The following is a 13,275-nucleotide window of genomic DNA, read 5'->3' as shown; positions in this document are numbered from 1 at the left end:
AAAAGCCCACTATGCATCTACATCAGCACCACAGTCTACATTCCCAAATATTCTACAATAGTTGTAGTGGTGGATACAACGTGGGTTGCATTTATATGCCCATTTTTAGAAAATTATATATATATAATGCTATTTACGCCGTAATCCTGAATAATGTTCGAATAGTCAAAGTTTTCTTTTTTGGTCGAAACAGCTTCCTATTATAGAAGACTTTTATCAAAGAATCTTTTGAGCAAAAGATTCTTCGATCAAAGAAATACTTATAGAATGAATAGTCACCAATTTTGATCAAAATTGTTGACTGTCTCTTGCATTCTGAGTTCTTGAGAAACTCCTAGTAGGAAAGGTCACCTAGCTACAATGCGACCAACGATAGGAAGAGCACTATTCATGTAAAATACTGCAAGGCTAAAAAATTCCTATTCGACTTACTCAATTGCAATTAATAATACCAACCATGTATAGCTAGCTTGAGGACCTCCCTTCTGAAGGAGTACGAGCGGAAGTGCGATGCGAGAGAGAGTGCGAGAAGAAGAGCACGGCGATATGGTGAACTCGCTCTACTGTAATGCGTAGAGCATAGTGAGTTCTTATTAGGTTTTTACAAAAGAATATGTGTACATACTTGGCGGCCCGCCCACTTACCTGGGTGACCACATTGGGCTTTATACCCCAACAACCTCCCACTTAAAGTCCAATGTGGTACTTTAAGTGTGAGAGAATCTACTATACACGCTAATATACAAGAGATGTAGAGAAGTGATGTACTACCCTACACCTAACTGCTTGCGAAAATGCGCAAAGCTCTCTGAGGGAAGTCCTTTTGTAAGTAGATCAGCAGGATTTTTTGTGGTGTGAACTTTGACAAGCTGAAGTTACTTATCCTCGATCATTTCCCTAATGAAATGATACTTCACATCCACATGCTTTGTCTTTGAGTGATAAACTGGATTGCGAGCCAATTGTATAGCACTTTGACTATCACAATATAACACAGGCATCTCTTCTTTGATTCCCAAATCTGTTACTAGTCGATTAAGCCAAATTGATTCTTTGCATGCCTCTGATGCTGCAACATATTCAGCCTCTGTAGTAGACTGAGTAACACAATCTTGTAATCTAGAACGCCATGATACTGCTCCACCAGCCAATGTAAAGACATACCCTGACGTAGACCTTCGGTTGTCTAAGTCACCTGCATAATCTGAGTCTGTAAAACCCTTTACACTTAGATCCTGGCTCCCATAGCATATACGCATACTCTTTGTAGCTTTCATGTATCTCAATATTCCTTTCACTGCCTCCCAATGTTTCTTGCGTGGGTTTGACATGTATCGACTTACTACTCCCACTGCAAATGCAATGTCTGGGCGAGTAGCAATCATTACATACATCAAACTACCCACTGTAGACGCATATGGAATCTTATCCATTTCATCATGTTCTTCCTCAGACACAGGACAATCTTGTTTGCTAAGTTTCACATATGGTGGCAGTGGAACACTCAATGCCTTTCCCTTCTCCATATTGAAACGTTGCAAAACCTTGTCAATATACTCTGTTTGAGATAACCAAATCAACTTCTTTGATCTGTCTCTCTCAATTCGCATACCAAGTATATGACTTGCCTCACCCATGTCTTTCATGTCAAACGATTTTTCCATCTTTGACTTCAAAGCTGAAATTTCTTCCAAGTGCTTGCCAGCAATCAACATGTCATCCACATACAAAATAAGGATCAGCCAACTGCCATCCTTAGCCTTCTTTGTATATAGACAGTGATCGAACTCACTACGTTTGTAGCCTTGAGAAAGCATAAACTTGTGGAATTTATGGTACCATGCCCTCGGTGATTGTTTTAATCCATAAAGACTCTTTAACAACTGGCATACCCAATCTTCCTTGCCTTTCTCAACAAACCCTTCTGGCTGCTGCATGTAAATTTCCACATCTAAATCACCATGCAAGAACGTTGTCTTGACATCCATTTGGTGCAACACCAAATCTAATATGGCAACCAATGCAAGAAAGCATCTCAATGTAGTCATCTTGACCACCGGAGAGAAGACTTCATCAAAGTCAATGCCTTGTTCTTGCTTAAAGCCCTTGGCAACAAGCCTTGCTTTGTACTTTGGCTGACTATCATGAGTGGTGATCTTATACCTGTAAACCCATTTACAAGGTAGAGCCTTTTTGCCATGTGGTAATTTAACTAGCTTCCATGTCTGGTTTTTATGAAGAGCTGTCATCTTTGACTGCATGGCCAATTGCCAATTCCCAGAGTCCTTCATTTGCACTGCTTCCTTGTAACATGAAGGCTCATTGCAATCAGTCAACATGACATCGTTCATAGATGGAACAAACCTATCAGGTGGTCGCGTGATACGTCCATATCTACGCACAATAGCAGTGGCTCAGGCTCAGCCACAACCTGTGGTTCCACTCTATCCCGTCCTTGCTCCTCTTGAGCCCTGACATTTTGTCTTGCACGTGCAGGTCCATTTTCTTGGAAGAAAACTCTTCTAATCTCCTCAACCCTCTCTGGTTTAGAATGATATTTGGCTTCATTAAAGTGAACCTCATTGCTATGGATAACCTTTCTGGATTCGGGATCCCAAAGTCTGTACCCCATCTCACCAGAATTAGCATAGCCTAGAAAGATGCACTTTCTACTCTTTGGCTCAAGTTTGTTCCTAAATTCCTTTGCAACGTGAGTATATGCCTCACAGCCAAAGACTTTGAGATGCTTGTATGAGGGCACCTTGCCTGACCATACCATCTCTGCCACTAAATCCTTCTGCAAAACCTTGCTAGGAAGATCTATTTATAAGATGAACAGCTATTGATACAGCTTCAGCCCAAAACCCATTTGGCAATTGTGCATTAGACAAAATACTTCTGACCTTCTCTTGTATGGTCCTATTCATCCTTTCAGCAACACCATTTTGAGGAGGATTGTAAGGAGCAATAAGTTCACATTTTATACCTTTTGACTCACAAAAGTCCTGAAAGGCCTTTGAAACATACTCTCCACCATTGTCAGTGCGTAAGCATTTAAGCTTCTTGCCACTCTGATTCTCCACAAGTGTCACAAACGTTTTGAAAACACTAAACGCTTCATCCTTGTGCTTGAGAAAGTAAACCCATACTTTCCTCGAGTAATCATCTATAAATGTCATAAAGTAAGAAGCTCCCCCTAGAGATAGGTTAGGCATAGGTCCACACAAATCACTATGAACAAGTGCCAACTTTGTATCTCTTCTACTGCTTCTATGCTTATGTGGCTTCTGTGTTTACTTACCATACAGACAATGTTCACAGAATTCAAAATCATTAAATGACAAGCCAGGCAAATAACCAGAACGAGACAAGATTTCCATTCCCTTCTTGGACATATGTCCTAACCGGCTATGCCACAAAGAAACCTTCGGCTGCTCGGTTACATTGATTACATTTTTAGAGACATTTGATACATAAATCATGTAAAGTCCGCCAGACTTTACTCCATGTGCTACTGTCATAGAACCCTTGGATATCAGCTTCCACATGTTCTGTCCAAAAGTGGTGACGTAGCCAGCATCATCAAGTAAACCTGTGCTGATCAATCTCTTTGTAATTGCGGGAACATGTCTCACATTCTTCAGCGTGAAATAAGAGCCAGTCTGAAACTTCAGTTGAACATCTCCAACACCTAAGATCTCACATGTCTGCCCATTGCCTAGCCGAACATGATCTTTAGTGGTCACATAAGAGGTAAACCACTCCTTGTTTGGAGACACATGAAGTGATGCCCATGAGTCTATAATCCAGTCACTCAGTGCATTTCCATCAGATGTTGTAAGAAGAGCTGAGTCCATTGTATTCTTCAAAAAGTAGATGTCTCCTGACACTAGACTGTCATCCTCTGCAACAGTGTTTGTCACATTTATTTCTTGAATCTTCATTGAGGACTTTTTCTTCTCACCATGGTCTTCTGCTTTCTCTTTGCCTTTTTTTGCTTTCCATTCTCTGCAGCCTCTTTTCATGTGACCCTTCTTGCCACAATGGTAGCATTCTATGTCACTCTTGCCTTTAGCACTGCGGGACTTGCTACGAGACTGATCCCTCTTTCCACCTTTGTACTTTTCTTTGGTCCTTCCCCTGACAACTAAGGCTGTTCCTTTGCCTTGGTCCATTGTCTTTCTGTTGGTTTCTTCAGTAAGAAGACTGCCTTCTACACCTACTATGGTCAAACCATCTGGAGGTGCATAATTACTCAAAGCTGTGCGAAAAGTGTCCCAACTTTCCGTCCATGTGATCAATAGGAACATAGCTCCAACAGGTTCATCAAACTTGACACCTTGAGCTGACAACTGACTGTAGATGGTGTTGAATTCATTCAGATGATTGGACATAGGTGTCCCTTCTTTCATCTTCAAGTCAACAAGCTTCTTAAGCCAGTATACCTGTGAAGCTGCACTCTGCTTCTCATAAAGATCACTCAGCTTTAACCATGCTTGATAAGCCGACATCTCGTCTGCTACATTGAAGTAAACGCTTTCTGCCAAAGTCAGCATAATGGTAGAAAGTGCCAGTTCATCCATTTCGCTCCATTCATCTTCGTCCATATCTTCTGGTTTTATCCCCTTGAGCTTTGTAGGTTTTATCTGCTTCTTTTGTACCAACACGTGCCAAATCTGCTTCTTGCACAATGGGAAATTGGTTCCATCTAGCTTCTTGATATTGTAAAGAGCAGTGTCCTATGACCCAGCCATAGCTACACTTCACAGTAGTTTACTTTCCTGGGAAATATTCGGTAGAGTTTCCCTTGTAAACTGACCTCTGAACCAATATCAACCTGTCAAATGAACCAAGAAAGCTTCAGATTCTGCATAAATTTTGGCAGAGACTCCTTTGTAAAATGGCTCTGGTGTACTCAAAAAACAGACCAAAAAACAGCTCAAAAAACCACTGTCTCTCTAACACTGTAAGCTGTGGGTAAACCTGTCTTGCACCTGTACTGTCTCTCACTGTCTTGTCACTGTCCTGTAAGCATAGACTGTGACAATTCCTCAACGGCAGTAAAGCAAAGATGCAATCCCAACTGTCTAACTCACAGTCAATACATCCTAGCTGCCTATCTAAGGGTGCTCGAGGGATCGCTCCAAGACCTGTATCACAGAAAGGATCTCAAAATTCGAGAATACCCCAGCTCAATAAAACCTCACTCAACCCTCAACAAAGGCTGCAGTAAATCTGACAGTACATAGACTTCCCACAAAGTCATACATCCACAAATTTCTCACTATATGCTGTAACCGCTGCGGCGGTTGTTTACTGCGTGACTCACAACCAGCAAACCCTCAACAGACATACATCATCTCTGACAATACATCCCATGTGGAAGTACCTGCAATGTCAGGATGAAATCTGGAATATCAAGGAGCAAACACAAGCTACCTGATGAACTAGTGAATGTCGCCTACAGTCTGTGTGTAGATGCGCCCGTATCGTATGTGACCGCCTCCAAGAACTGTGAGCCATCCTTCGATGTGTAGACAGCCACAAATCAACACTCTGGGAGTGACGATATCCTCAGCACCTGCAGTCGTAGGCCGAAACCCCAATTTTGTAGAGTCAGATCTGCACCCACTGAGACCACGTACTCGAAAATGGCCTACGCAGAACTTTGTCGAAGCCGAAAAGTGGCCGAGATGACCTCAGAATCTCACTCCAATCTGAGCAGGCGACTCTGGCTACCTGCAAATGCTTCCCCGAGCCTTGATCTGAGCTCTGATACCAGTTGAAGGAGTACGAGCGGAAGTACGACGCGAGAGAGAGTGCGAGAAGAAGAGCACGACGATATGGTGAGCTCGCTCTACTGTAATGTGTAGAGCATAGTGAGTTCTTATTAGGTTTTTACAAAAGAATATGTGTACATACCTGGCGGCCCGCCCACTTACCTGGGCGACCACATTGAGCTTTATACCCCAACACCTTCTTGAGCAAGAAAAGAGAAACCTTGTGCTCTAATACCAATGTAACATTTATGGCCTAGTAACTTGTGTGTAGAGAAAAATAACATGAACATAGTGAGCATTTCATTAGAATAGATTCCTAATGAGCATAACAAGAGTGCTTGGGTGGAGAGAGCAACAAAAAGCATAATACCTAGTTAGATAAGCATGAACAATACTTCAAAAGAGAGAGAAATGAATCTATTGACAAAAATTGAGGACCGGATTTGCATGGAGAAGGTCCCCCCTCCAAAAGGCTTTGTATTATAGCTTTCCCCCATCAATGGAGACATTCTACAATACAATTCTTTGTGTTCCTTCAATAACTAGCCAGTGCAATGAAGATGGAAGCTTCAACACTAAGTAAAACACTTATAAAACACAACATCAATTCCCTCATGGTCTCAGACCGAAGACCTCACACACCTTTGAAGATGGTGAGAGCTAGCGGGGTATGAGAGTAGATTGAGAGGAAGAAGGAGTAGTCTTACGAGAAAGATGTACATCTTCTCACATAGTCACTCATATTAGCATAGCTTAGTAATTATCATGGTAGAGGAGATGAGCATGCATTGAAGCTTGGCTCTTGGTTGAATTGCATCACAAAGCCAAGAGTTGTTGGTGTAGGCCTCCCTTCTCCAAGCTTGGAGTAGATGATAAGCTTTCCATTAAAGCTTGAGAAGGAGAGAGAGAGAGTATTCTTGATTCACACATGAGTTAGTATGTGTGTGTCAATGATAATTCCATCACAAATCATCTCCTTGTCTCATCTTGGTTGGCCCCTCTTGCTAATTCTCCTGCTAGCTTCCCACTAGACCTTTCCAAGCTTATAGCCAATAGGAATTAAGAGGAATAAGTAATAGCCTTGTGACATGTGTCCCCCTTTCCCCTTTTGTAAGAGCTTTAGGTAATTAAATAATGCAACGAAACCCTCATTGGACCCCTTTGTCCTGTGGCCAATAGGAATCAGGCAAGCCATTGGGTTGATGAATGCTCATTGTAAGCCTAATTCTCATTGGTCCACCTCTATGGCCATCTAATAGGATTTGAGTGCACCTTGGGGGCAACTGGGCTAGGGAGCTGACATGTGTCCCTTATTCCCTTTGTGTAAAGGGGCTTGCATGAGTGTGTGTGTGTGTGTGTGTGTGTGTTTCTCTCTCATCCCCTACTGAAAGGGCTCACCCCCATCAATCTAGGTCCACTTGAAGACTTTCTGTACACTCACAAAGCATTCAATTCCACTAAGCTTGACCATTTGGACTTATCTTTGAATTCTGAAACCTTAGCATTTTGGAAGTCTTAATGGGCTTAACCCTAAGGTCTTTGGAGCCCATTGTTGCACATTGCTCTTTTGCAGATGGCCCCCCCTTTGGATCCCTATTTTCCTGCTATGGATCCCTACTGTGGCCGGTCTGCCAGCTTAACCAATATTCTAGCTTTTTCTCCCTTGGTACATCCCCATATTAAATGATTAGTTTAACATGAGAAAATCATTTAGGATAATTAGATATTATAACAGTGGGGCACTCTTTCCCCTCATTAGGAGGTTTTTTTCCCCGTGCTTAATATATAAGCCCGTCACTCTAGGGCCATCTTATCTTGTATTTGCACACATATTAATACATTCTCTTTTGTGTGCCTTGAACTTCTTCTCCATCTCAAAGATGTGTGCATTCCTAGACCTCTAACTCCATCATTCCTCACCTCTTTTTCAACGGTCCTTACAACAAGACCTTTTTGGATAAGCTCTGATCTGCTTCTCAATCAACTCATGAGGATGGGCTTAATGCCCAAGAAATTCTTAGGTCTTTGTAAGAGGTTGGACATCCTTTTTTTTTCCAGAACTCACAATTGTGAGTGATATTGTATTAAGAAAACCAAAACATTCCACACATAGCTCCCCTCAGACCAAGTAGGAGCATCCACCACCACCAATTAGTTACACTAGCTGGGACGGGGAGCCACCCAAATCAAGTGAAAAAGACTAATGCTGCTTCAGCTAACACGCGAGCCACCCAACCATGTGCAAATGACTAAATCTGAAGATGATGCAAGAAGATGCCACCAGGGCACATGTAGCTGCCACACACCTGCATGAGCCCTGTCCTCCTGCATTGATCACAAAACAAGACACCAAAATCCAAAAACCGACCATGACACCAAGTGCATCCACAAAATCCCAAATCCATTGCAACACAAACACAAACAAACACACTACTGCATACCATACCCACAAACCACTACCTCTAGCCAACAATATGCCTCAACCATCCAGCAAGCGAAGAATAGCCCGATTTAAACCACCTTCTTGCTTCAGTCCCATCCATGCACAAAAATCCCACATAAAGGAACCAGCCTCCTGCGAGGCCCTCCAGCAACAAACTGCTGCTTGACCGCAAGCCGAAGAAGAATTATCGTTGCAGACCACACGTGTCTTGGGAGCCTTTTTGCCGAAGCCAGGGGGGGGCACCTTCCATCACATCCAAAAAGACAAGGACTGGTTGAGGAGTTTCTCTGGGATGGAGGTTGAGCAGCCAGGTGCCCTCTCCTAGAGACAACCCCCACGCATTGTGACAAATCTCCCTCAATACCCCGGCAACCCGACGATGCTTGCACACAGACTCCCTCACAATACTCTCCTCCTTGGAGCCCCCCAAACTCATGAGGTAGAGGAGCGCGGCAGAGAACCACCCCAACAACCCTAAAGGATGCTCATAAGCAAGTAGGGGTGGAAAATCCTATTATGGAATGTATGGAGGGAGGATATATCTTTGACATATATGGGTTTATAGTAACTCTTTTGTATTCAACAATACGATTTAGAATCGTGTGTTTATGATTGCTCATGACTTAAAAAGAGCCTCAGAACTATACATTGCTAGCCAGGGATTTGATATTCATGTGATCATGTGAAATTTCTTGTGATCACAATGTTTATAATCACATTCACATAATCACAATTGACGTGATCACAAAGAAAACAATAAGTGGTGATGTGGAAACCCATCAAAACCCCACCTAGGTATGTGTTTTTCCCGACAAGCTTACTAGGAAACTATGTGAACCCTAAACCGTACCCGTTAAGAAATGAAAAAATCCCAGCGGGTTTTCGGAATTGGATGATATCTATAGGTTAATGGAAAGTCATGTGAATATTTAATGTGATCATGTGTTTTGAATGGGATCACTCAATGTTATTAACGTGTTCACATGTTTGTGATCACGTTAATAAAATCCCTGTTGCTAGCATAAAAGATTCTAATGCTCTCCTCCTGAAAGAAATTTGAGAGTCAACTAGATGGCAGCTTTGGCTTAAGTCCCTATCTACGCTCAATTCAACCCTTAGGCTACTTATGGCTTCAACCATTGAGATGTACTCCTCCTGGATTTATCCCCCCCCCCCCCCCCCACCCCCCTTTTTCCTTTCCTAGGAGCCTTTTTAAATTTAACATTTCAACTTCTTTCAAAGAATAACTACCACATCATTGTAAAAGTTGCATGAATTTGTTTCTCCTTATTACAATTGAAATGTTAGATTTAACCTCGATCGTAAAGCCTCGTGTCATAGATACACTAACATGAACGTGGATACTTACCTTGCACAAATGAGTGAAGGTGGCTAATGGAACTACAAGGGAAGGGATTGGCTTACTGACTGTAGCTCACAAATAGTGTCAACACATGAAAGCTAGATGATGGCTGCAAACTTGTTAAATGGACACAATGAGCTGGAAAGAAGACGAAGAGAAATGATGTTGCTTGTTTGATGCAGAAGATCCTTGCAGACTAATTATGGGGGATCGTCTATTGTAAGAGCCAATAGACCACCACGAAGCCACTGAACGGAGTCCAATGGAGACGGATGACTGGCCGGACCACATACATGTTTGCATAGTACGAGTCCATCTAGAGATTTGGTTCACGAGAAAAGAGAACAAGAGCCCACTTACGAGGTTTGGCCATGAGAAGCGAGATTTAGTGTAGGCTAATAAAAAAACCTACACTCCATGAAGCGGTGGAAAGGTGGCATTCAATTGGAGTGTGCCATGTGAAGGTGCGTGAAACAAAGAAACTTTTAACTAGACCTACTAGAAGGTTAAAACTACGGGCGACACCTCAGGCAGCTCGTTAGCCGCTACGTGTTGTCCCACCTCTCCATTTTCGCAGCTGCATTTTTTCCCATCACCTCCCACCTTCTCAAGCTCACCACACACACACACAGACAAACACACACAAGCCTCTTTCTTCTGCGCTGTTTTCTGCCTTATTTTCTCTTTGTTCCTTTCTTCGTGTTTATATTTTCCGCCATTTCTGTCTCTCTTCTCTGAGCTGCTTTCTTATTCCTGCTCATGGATAGCAAAGAAACCCCCCCTCCATTGCCCATATCCTCTGTCAACCATATCTCGTTGCTCTGTGCTTCTGCAGAGAAGTCTGTGGAGTTCTACGAACGCGTCCTCGGATTCGTGCCCATCAAACGCCCAGGCTCTTTCAACTTCGACGGTGCCTGGTACGCATTGCTCTAGAGTTGCGCAAAAAAAAAAACAAGTGTGTGTGTGTGTGTGTGTGTGTGTGTGTGTGTGAGAGAGAGAGAGAGAGAGAGAGAGAGAGAGAGAGAGCTTTTTTCATTTTCCTTTTGATGGCTCAATTTATGGCACCTGGGGATATCATCCTGCTTCCGAAGTGCGTTTGCACATGGAAGGGCGGCTTGCAGCTACAGTTGTCATGCTGTGGTTATAAGCATTGAGCCAAGCTTACAAATTAGGCTGCATTTTTGGATTCCTTGCCTAAATGCACAAACCTTGTTTCCTTGCACATGCCCATGTGCGCAATCTATTTTTTGCCCTTTTTCAAGCTTTGGGTTGATTGTTAATCGGAATGCCAACATGCAGGCTTTTTAACTATGGCTTTGGAATTCACTTGATTGAGTCTCCACAAGCTGCTGCACAGCTACCAAAGAAGGACGACATCGATCCCCAAGACTATCACATGTCTTTCCAAGTAAGTAAGACCTACCCTATTCTTTTGATGCAGTTAACATGATTTGCGGTATGGTATTGTAGCTTCCATTGATGTCATTTGACTGCAGACAGCCTGCCAAGATGTGGATGACATTGAAGAGTGCTTAGAAAAGCTCGGCGTCCGTCACAAAAGGGTCCAAGTGGAGGAGAGTGGAATTCTTGTGGACCAGATCTTTTTCCACGACCCAGACGGTTTCATGATCGAGGTTTGTACCTGTGACAACCTGCCGGTGGTGCCTCTAAAATCTGCTCCTTCCACCTTAATGTGCCACCATAGCCAGTCGACTTTTGTTTGCTCGCAACAGTATGCTCGCTGCCCTGGTTCTTCGGCTGCCATTTGCAGCAATGCCATGACTGACCTTCATGAAACTTCTCTTTGACATTCTCTCTCTCTGTCCAAATTTCTGTCTTGCAATTTACAGAGACAGAAGCTAGTAACAACCTTTTCCATGCAAAGGGTATGAAAAATTTGTCTTGTTTTCTTGTGTATAAGAATGTAAAGCTTCTTGAATTCGGTTATTTGCAACAACTGTGGAAATTTATTCATTAATATAGACTTGAATGTATTTCTCTGGGTACATAAGAGCCCGGATCAGTTCTTTAAGTAGTGAAGACAGACTCATTTTATAAGGGAAAAGGAAGGAATTTTTGAGCCACTAACCAATAGGGGCATAGCCCATTCATGTGTGCCATCTCGCACAAAATATTACATCAGTCAGCAAGGGTTGGCCTAATGAGGGCATTTTTCTATGACTTTAGTTTTAACACTATTGTAGTGTACTAGAATGTGACCCGCGTGTTGCCGCAGCCAAGAAGTAAGGCCTAATTTTGGTAGCACTCCTTCCTTGGTTCCCTTCCAAGGTGACATGTGCAAATACTCTCTATGCATCCACTTCAAGGCAGTGACAATTATATCTTGGATGCTTCATATATTACCAAATAATGAAAGTCTATCCTCAAGTGGTTATAAAGTTTTCTGTCTAGCTATCAAATAGTGACATCTTGTGTAGAAGGATGTAGAGGATGTAGAGAGGGCACCTAGAAACTCTTAAATAAAATTCAATGAAGAGCAACGTACCCATATCAATACATTTATATTATCTTTATATCCTTGTACATCAAAGTAATTGATAGCATGCTTCAAGTCCATAGTGTCTTATTGCAATTGAAAATGTTAAATTCTATTCGCTAGCTAGCGACTGAGACACTAAGTATCATAAGGGGGCATAAGATGGTCCAACATCCTTGGTAGTGTGTAGATAGCCATGTTATACATGATACAGAAGCATATCATATAGTATTCAAATAGAGTATTCAAAGGACCCCCCCCCCCCTCTCCCTGAAGTAGCTACAGACAGGGCTTAAGTCTTACCAAAATGTTAATACATGGCACTCTCATGAAACACACTCAATGGCATTATAGACTAGGACATAATTCTCTATGTTTTGCACCAACTCACTCATTGCCAACTTGCTCTAGGTCTTCCCAAGCATTATAATAGACTAGGTTCATTTTTAAGATTTTGAAATTTAAGTCTGTTACATTTTTTTGTATCAAGATATCAAGATCGATACATGCCATGCATGGATGACTTCTCGTCTACATTACCACCACGGTCTGCCTATAGAGACTTATGCCCACTTATCTTGACAGCTCACTCACTAGCGGTTTCACATTGATTGTTGTACATAGTTCTTATTGAGTTGTATTTACCACTTATTCTTGTTAAAACTTATCATCTTATGTAGAGAAGAAGAAGAGCAACTTTGTGCCTCCATGCCCATTGTGTGTTCTCTTGGTTTGTTAGGGTTAAGATGGCATCTCTTTAGATTTTTCCAGGCGGTCCTAGTTTCTCCAAGGGAGCATGTGACAAGGAGTAAGGGTTGTTTTGTGGTTGTGCCGGCCACAATGAGGTAGTTTTCTCTTGTCGAGATTTATTTTGCCATTCTTAGCTTGGGTTTTGGCTTAGTTCCATAACCATCAAACTCCTACAAGTAGGGAGTATTTTCCCTAGCCTTGCCATTTTTTCCCCATGGTTCTATTGGGTATCTGCTTCTCTTTCACCCTATTTTCTCATTTATAGAGTCAAAGGTTGCCTTCTCGTTGGCCAACTAAGAATTCTCTAGAATATATAGGTGTGGGCAAGGGTATAGGAGTGTGTCTCTGCACAAGCTTCAACTACACGGTAGTTGCATGTTCATGCTCAGAAAAGATGGAAAAAGTTATCTTTAATGCATCTATATTATTGCAAGAGCTAAAC

At 42.3% G+C, this 13,275-nt stretch overlaps 1 protein-coding gene across 1 annotated transcript; it reads left to right on the top strand.

Annotated features, from left to right (window-relative positions):
- Positions 1-10,155: 10,155 nt before the first annotated feature.
- On the top strand, positions 10,156-11,524 carry LOC147427248 (glyoxylase I 4-like). The gene is made up of 3 exons (XM_086498715.1): positions 10,156-10,503; positions 10,886-10,994; positions 11,083-11,524. Exons 1-3 carry the CDS (start codon positions 10,346-10,348, stop codon positions 11,392-11,394), a joined length of 579 nt encoding a protein of 192 aa, XP_086354841.1. The 5' UTR covers positions 10,156-10,345; the 3' UTR covers positions 11,395-11,524.
- The last annotated feature ends 1,751 nt before the right edge of the window (positions 11,525-13,275 follow it).

This window comes from Adiantum capillus-veneris, chromosome 24, assembly GCF_014529385.1.
Source record: "Adiantum capillus-veneris isolate H3 chromosome 24, ASM1452938v2, whole genome shotgun sequence".
NCBI lineage: Eukaryota > Viridiplantae > Streptophyta > Polypodiopsida > Polypodiales > Pteridaceae > Adiantum > Adiantum capillus-veneris.
Note: the sequence above shows the minus strand (reverse complement) of the source record. Positions and strands in the feature narration are given on the sequence as shown.

Bases quoted from the DNA above. Each gene is read 5' to 3' on its own strand.
- LOC147427248 (XM_086498715.1), top strand. From the start codon at position 10,346: ATGGATAGCAAAGAAACCCCCCCTCCATTGCCCATATCCTCTGTCAAC. The intron at 10,504-10,885 runs GTACGCATTGCT...GCCAACATGCAG, and splicing joins TTCAACTTCGACGGTGCCTG to GCTTTTTAACTATGGCTTTG. The intron at 10,995-11,082 runs GTAAGTAAGACC...ATTTGACTGCAG, and splicing joins ACTATCACATGTCTTTCCAA to ACAGCCTGCCAAGATGTGGA.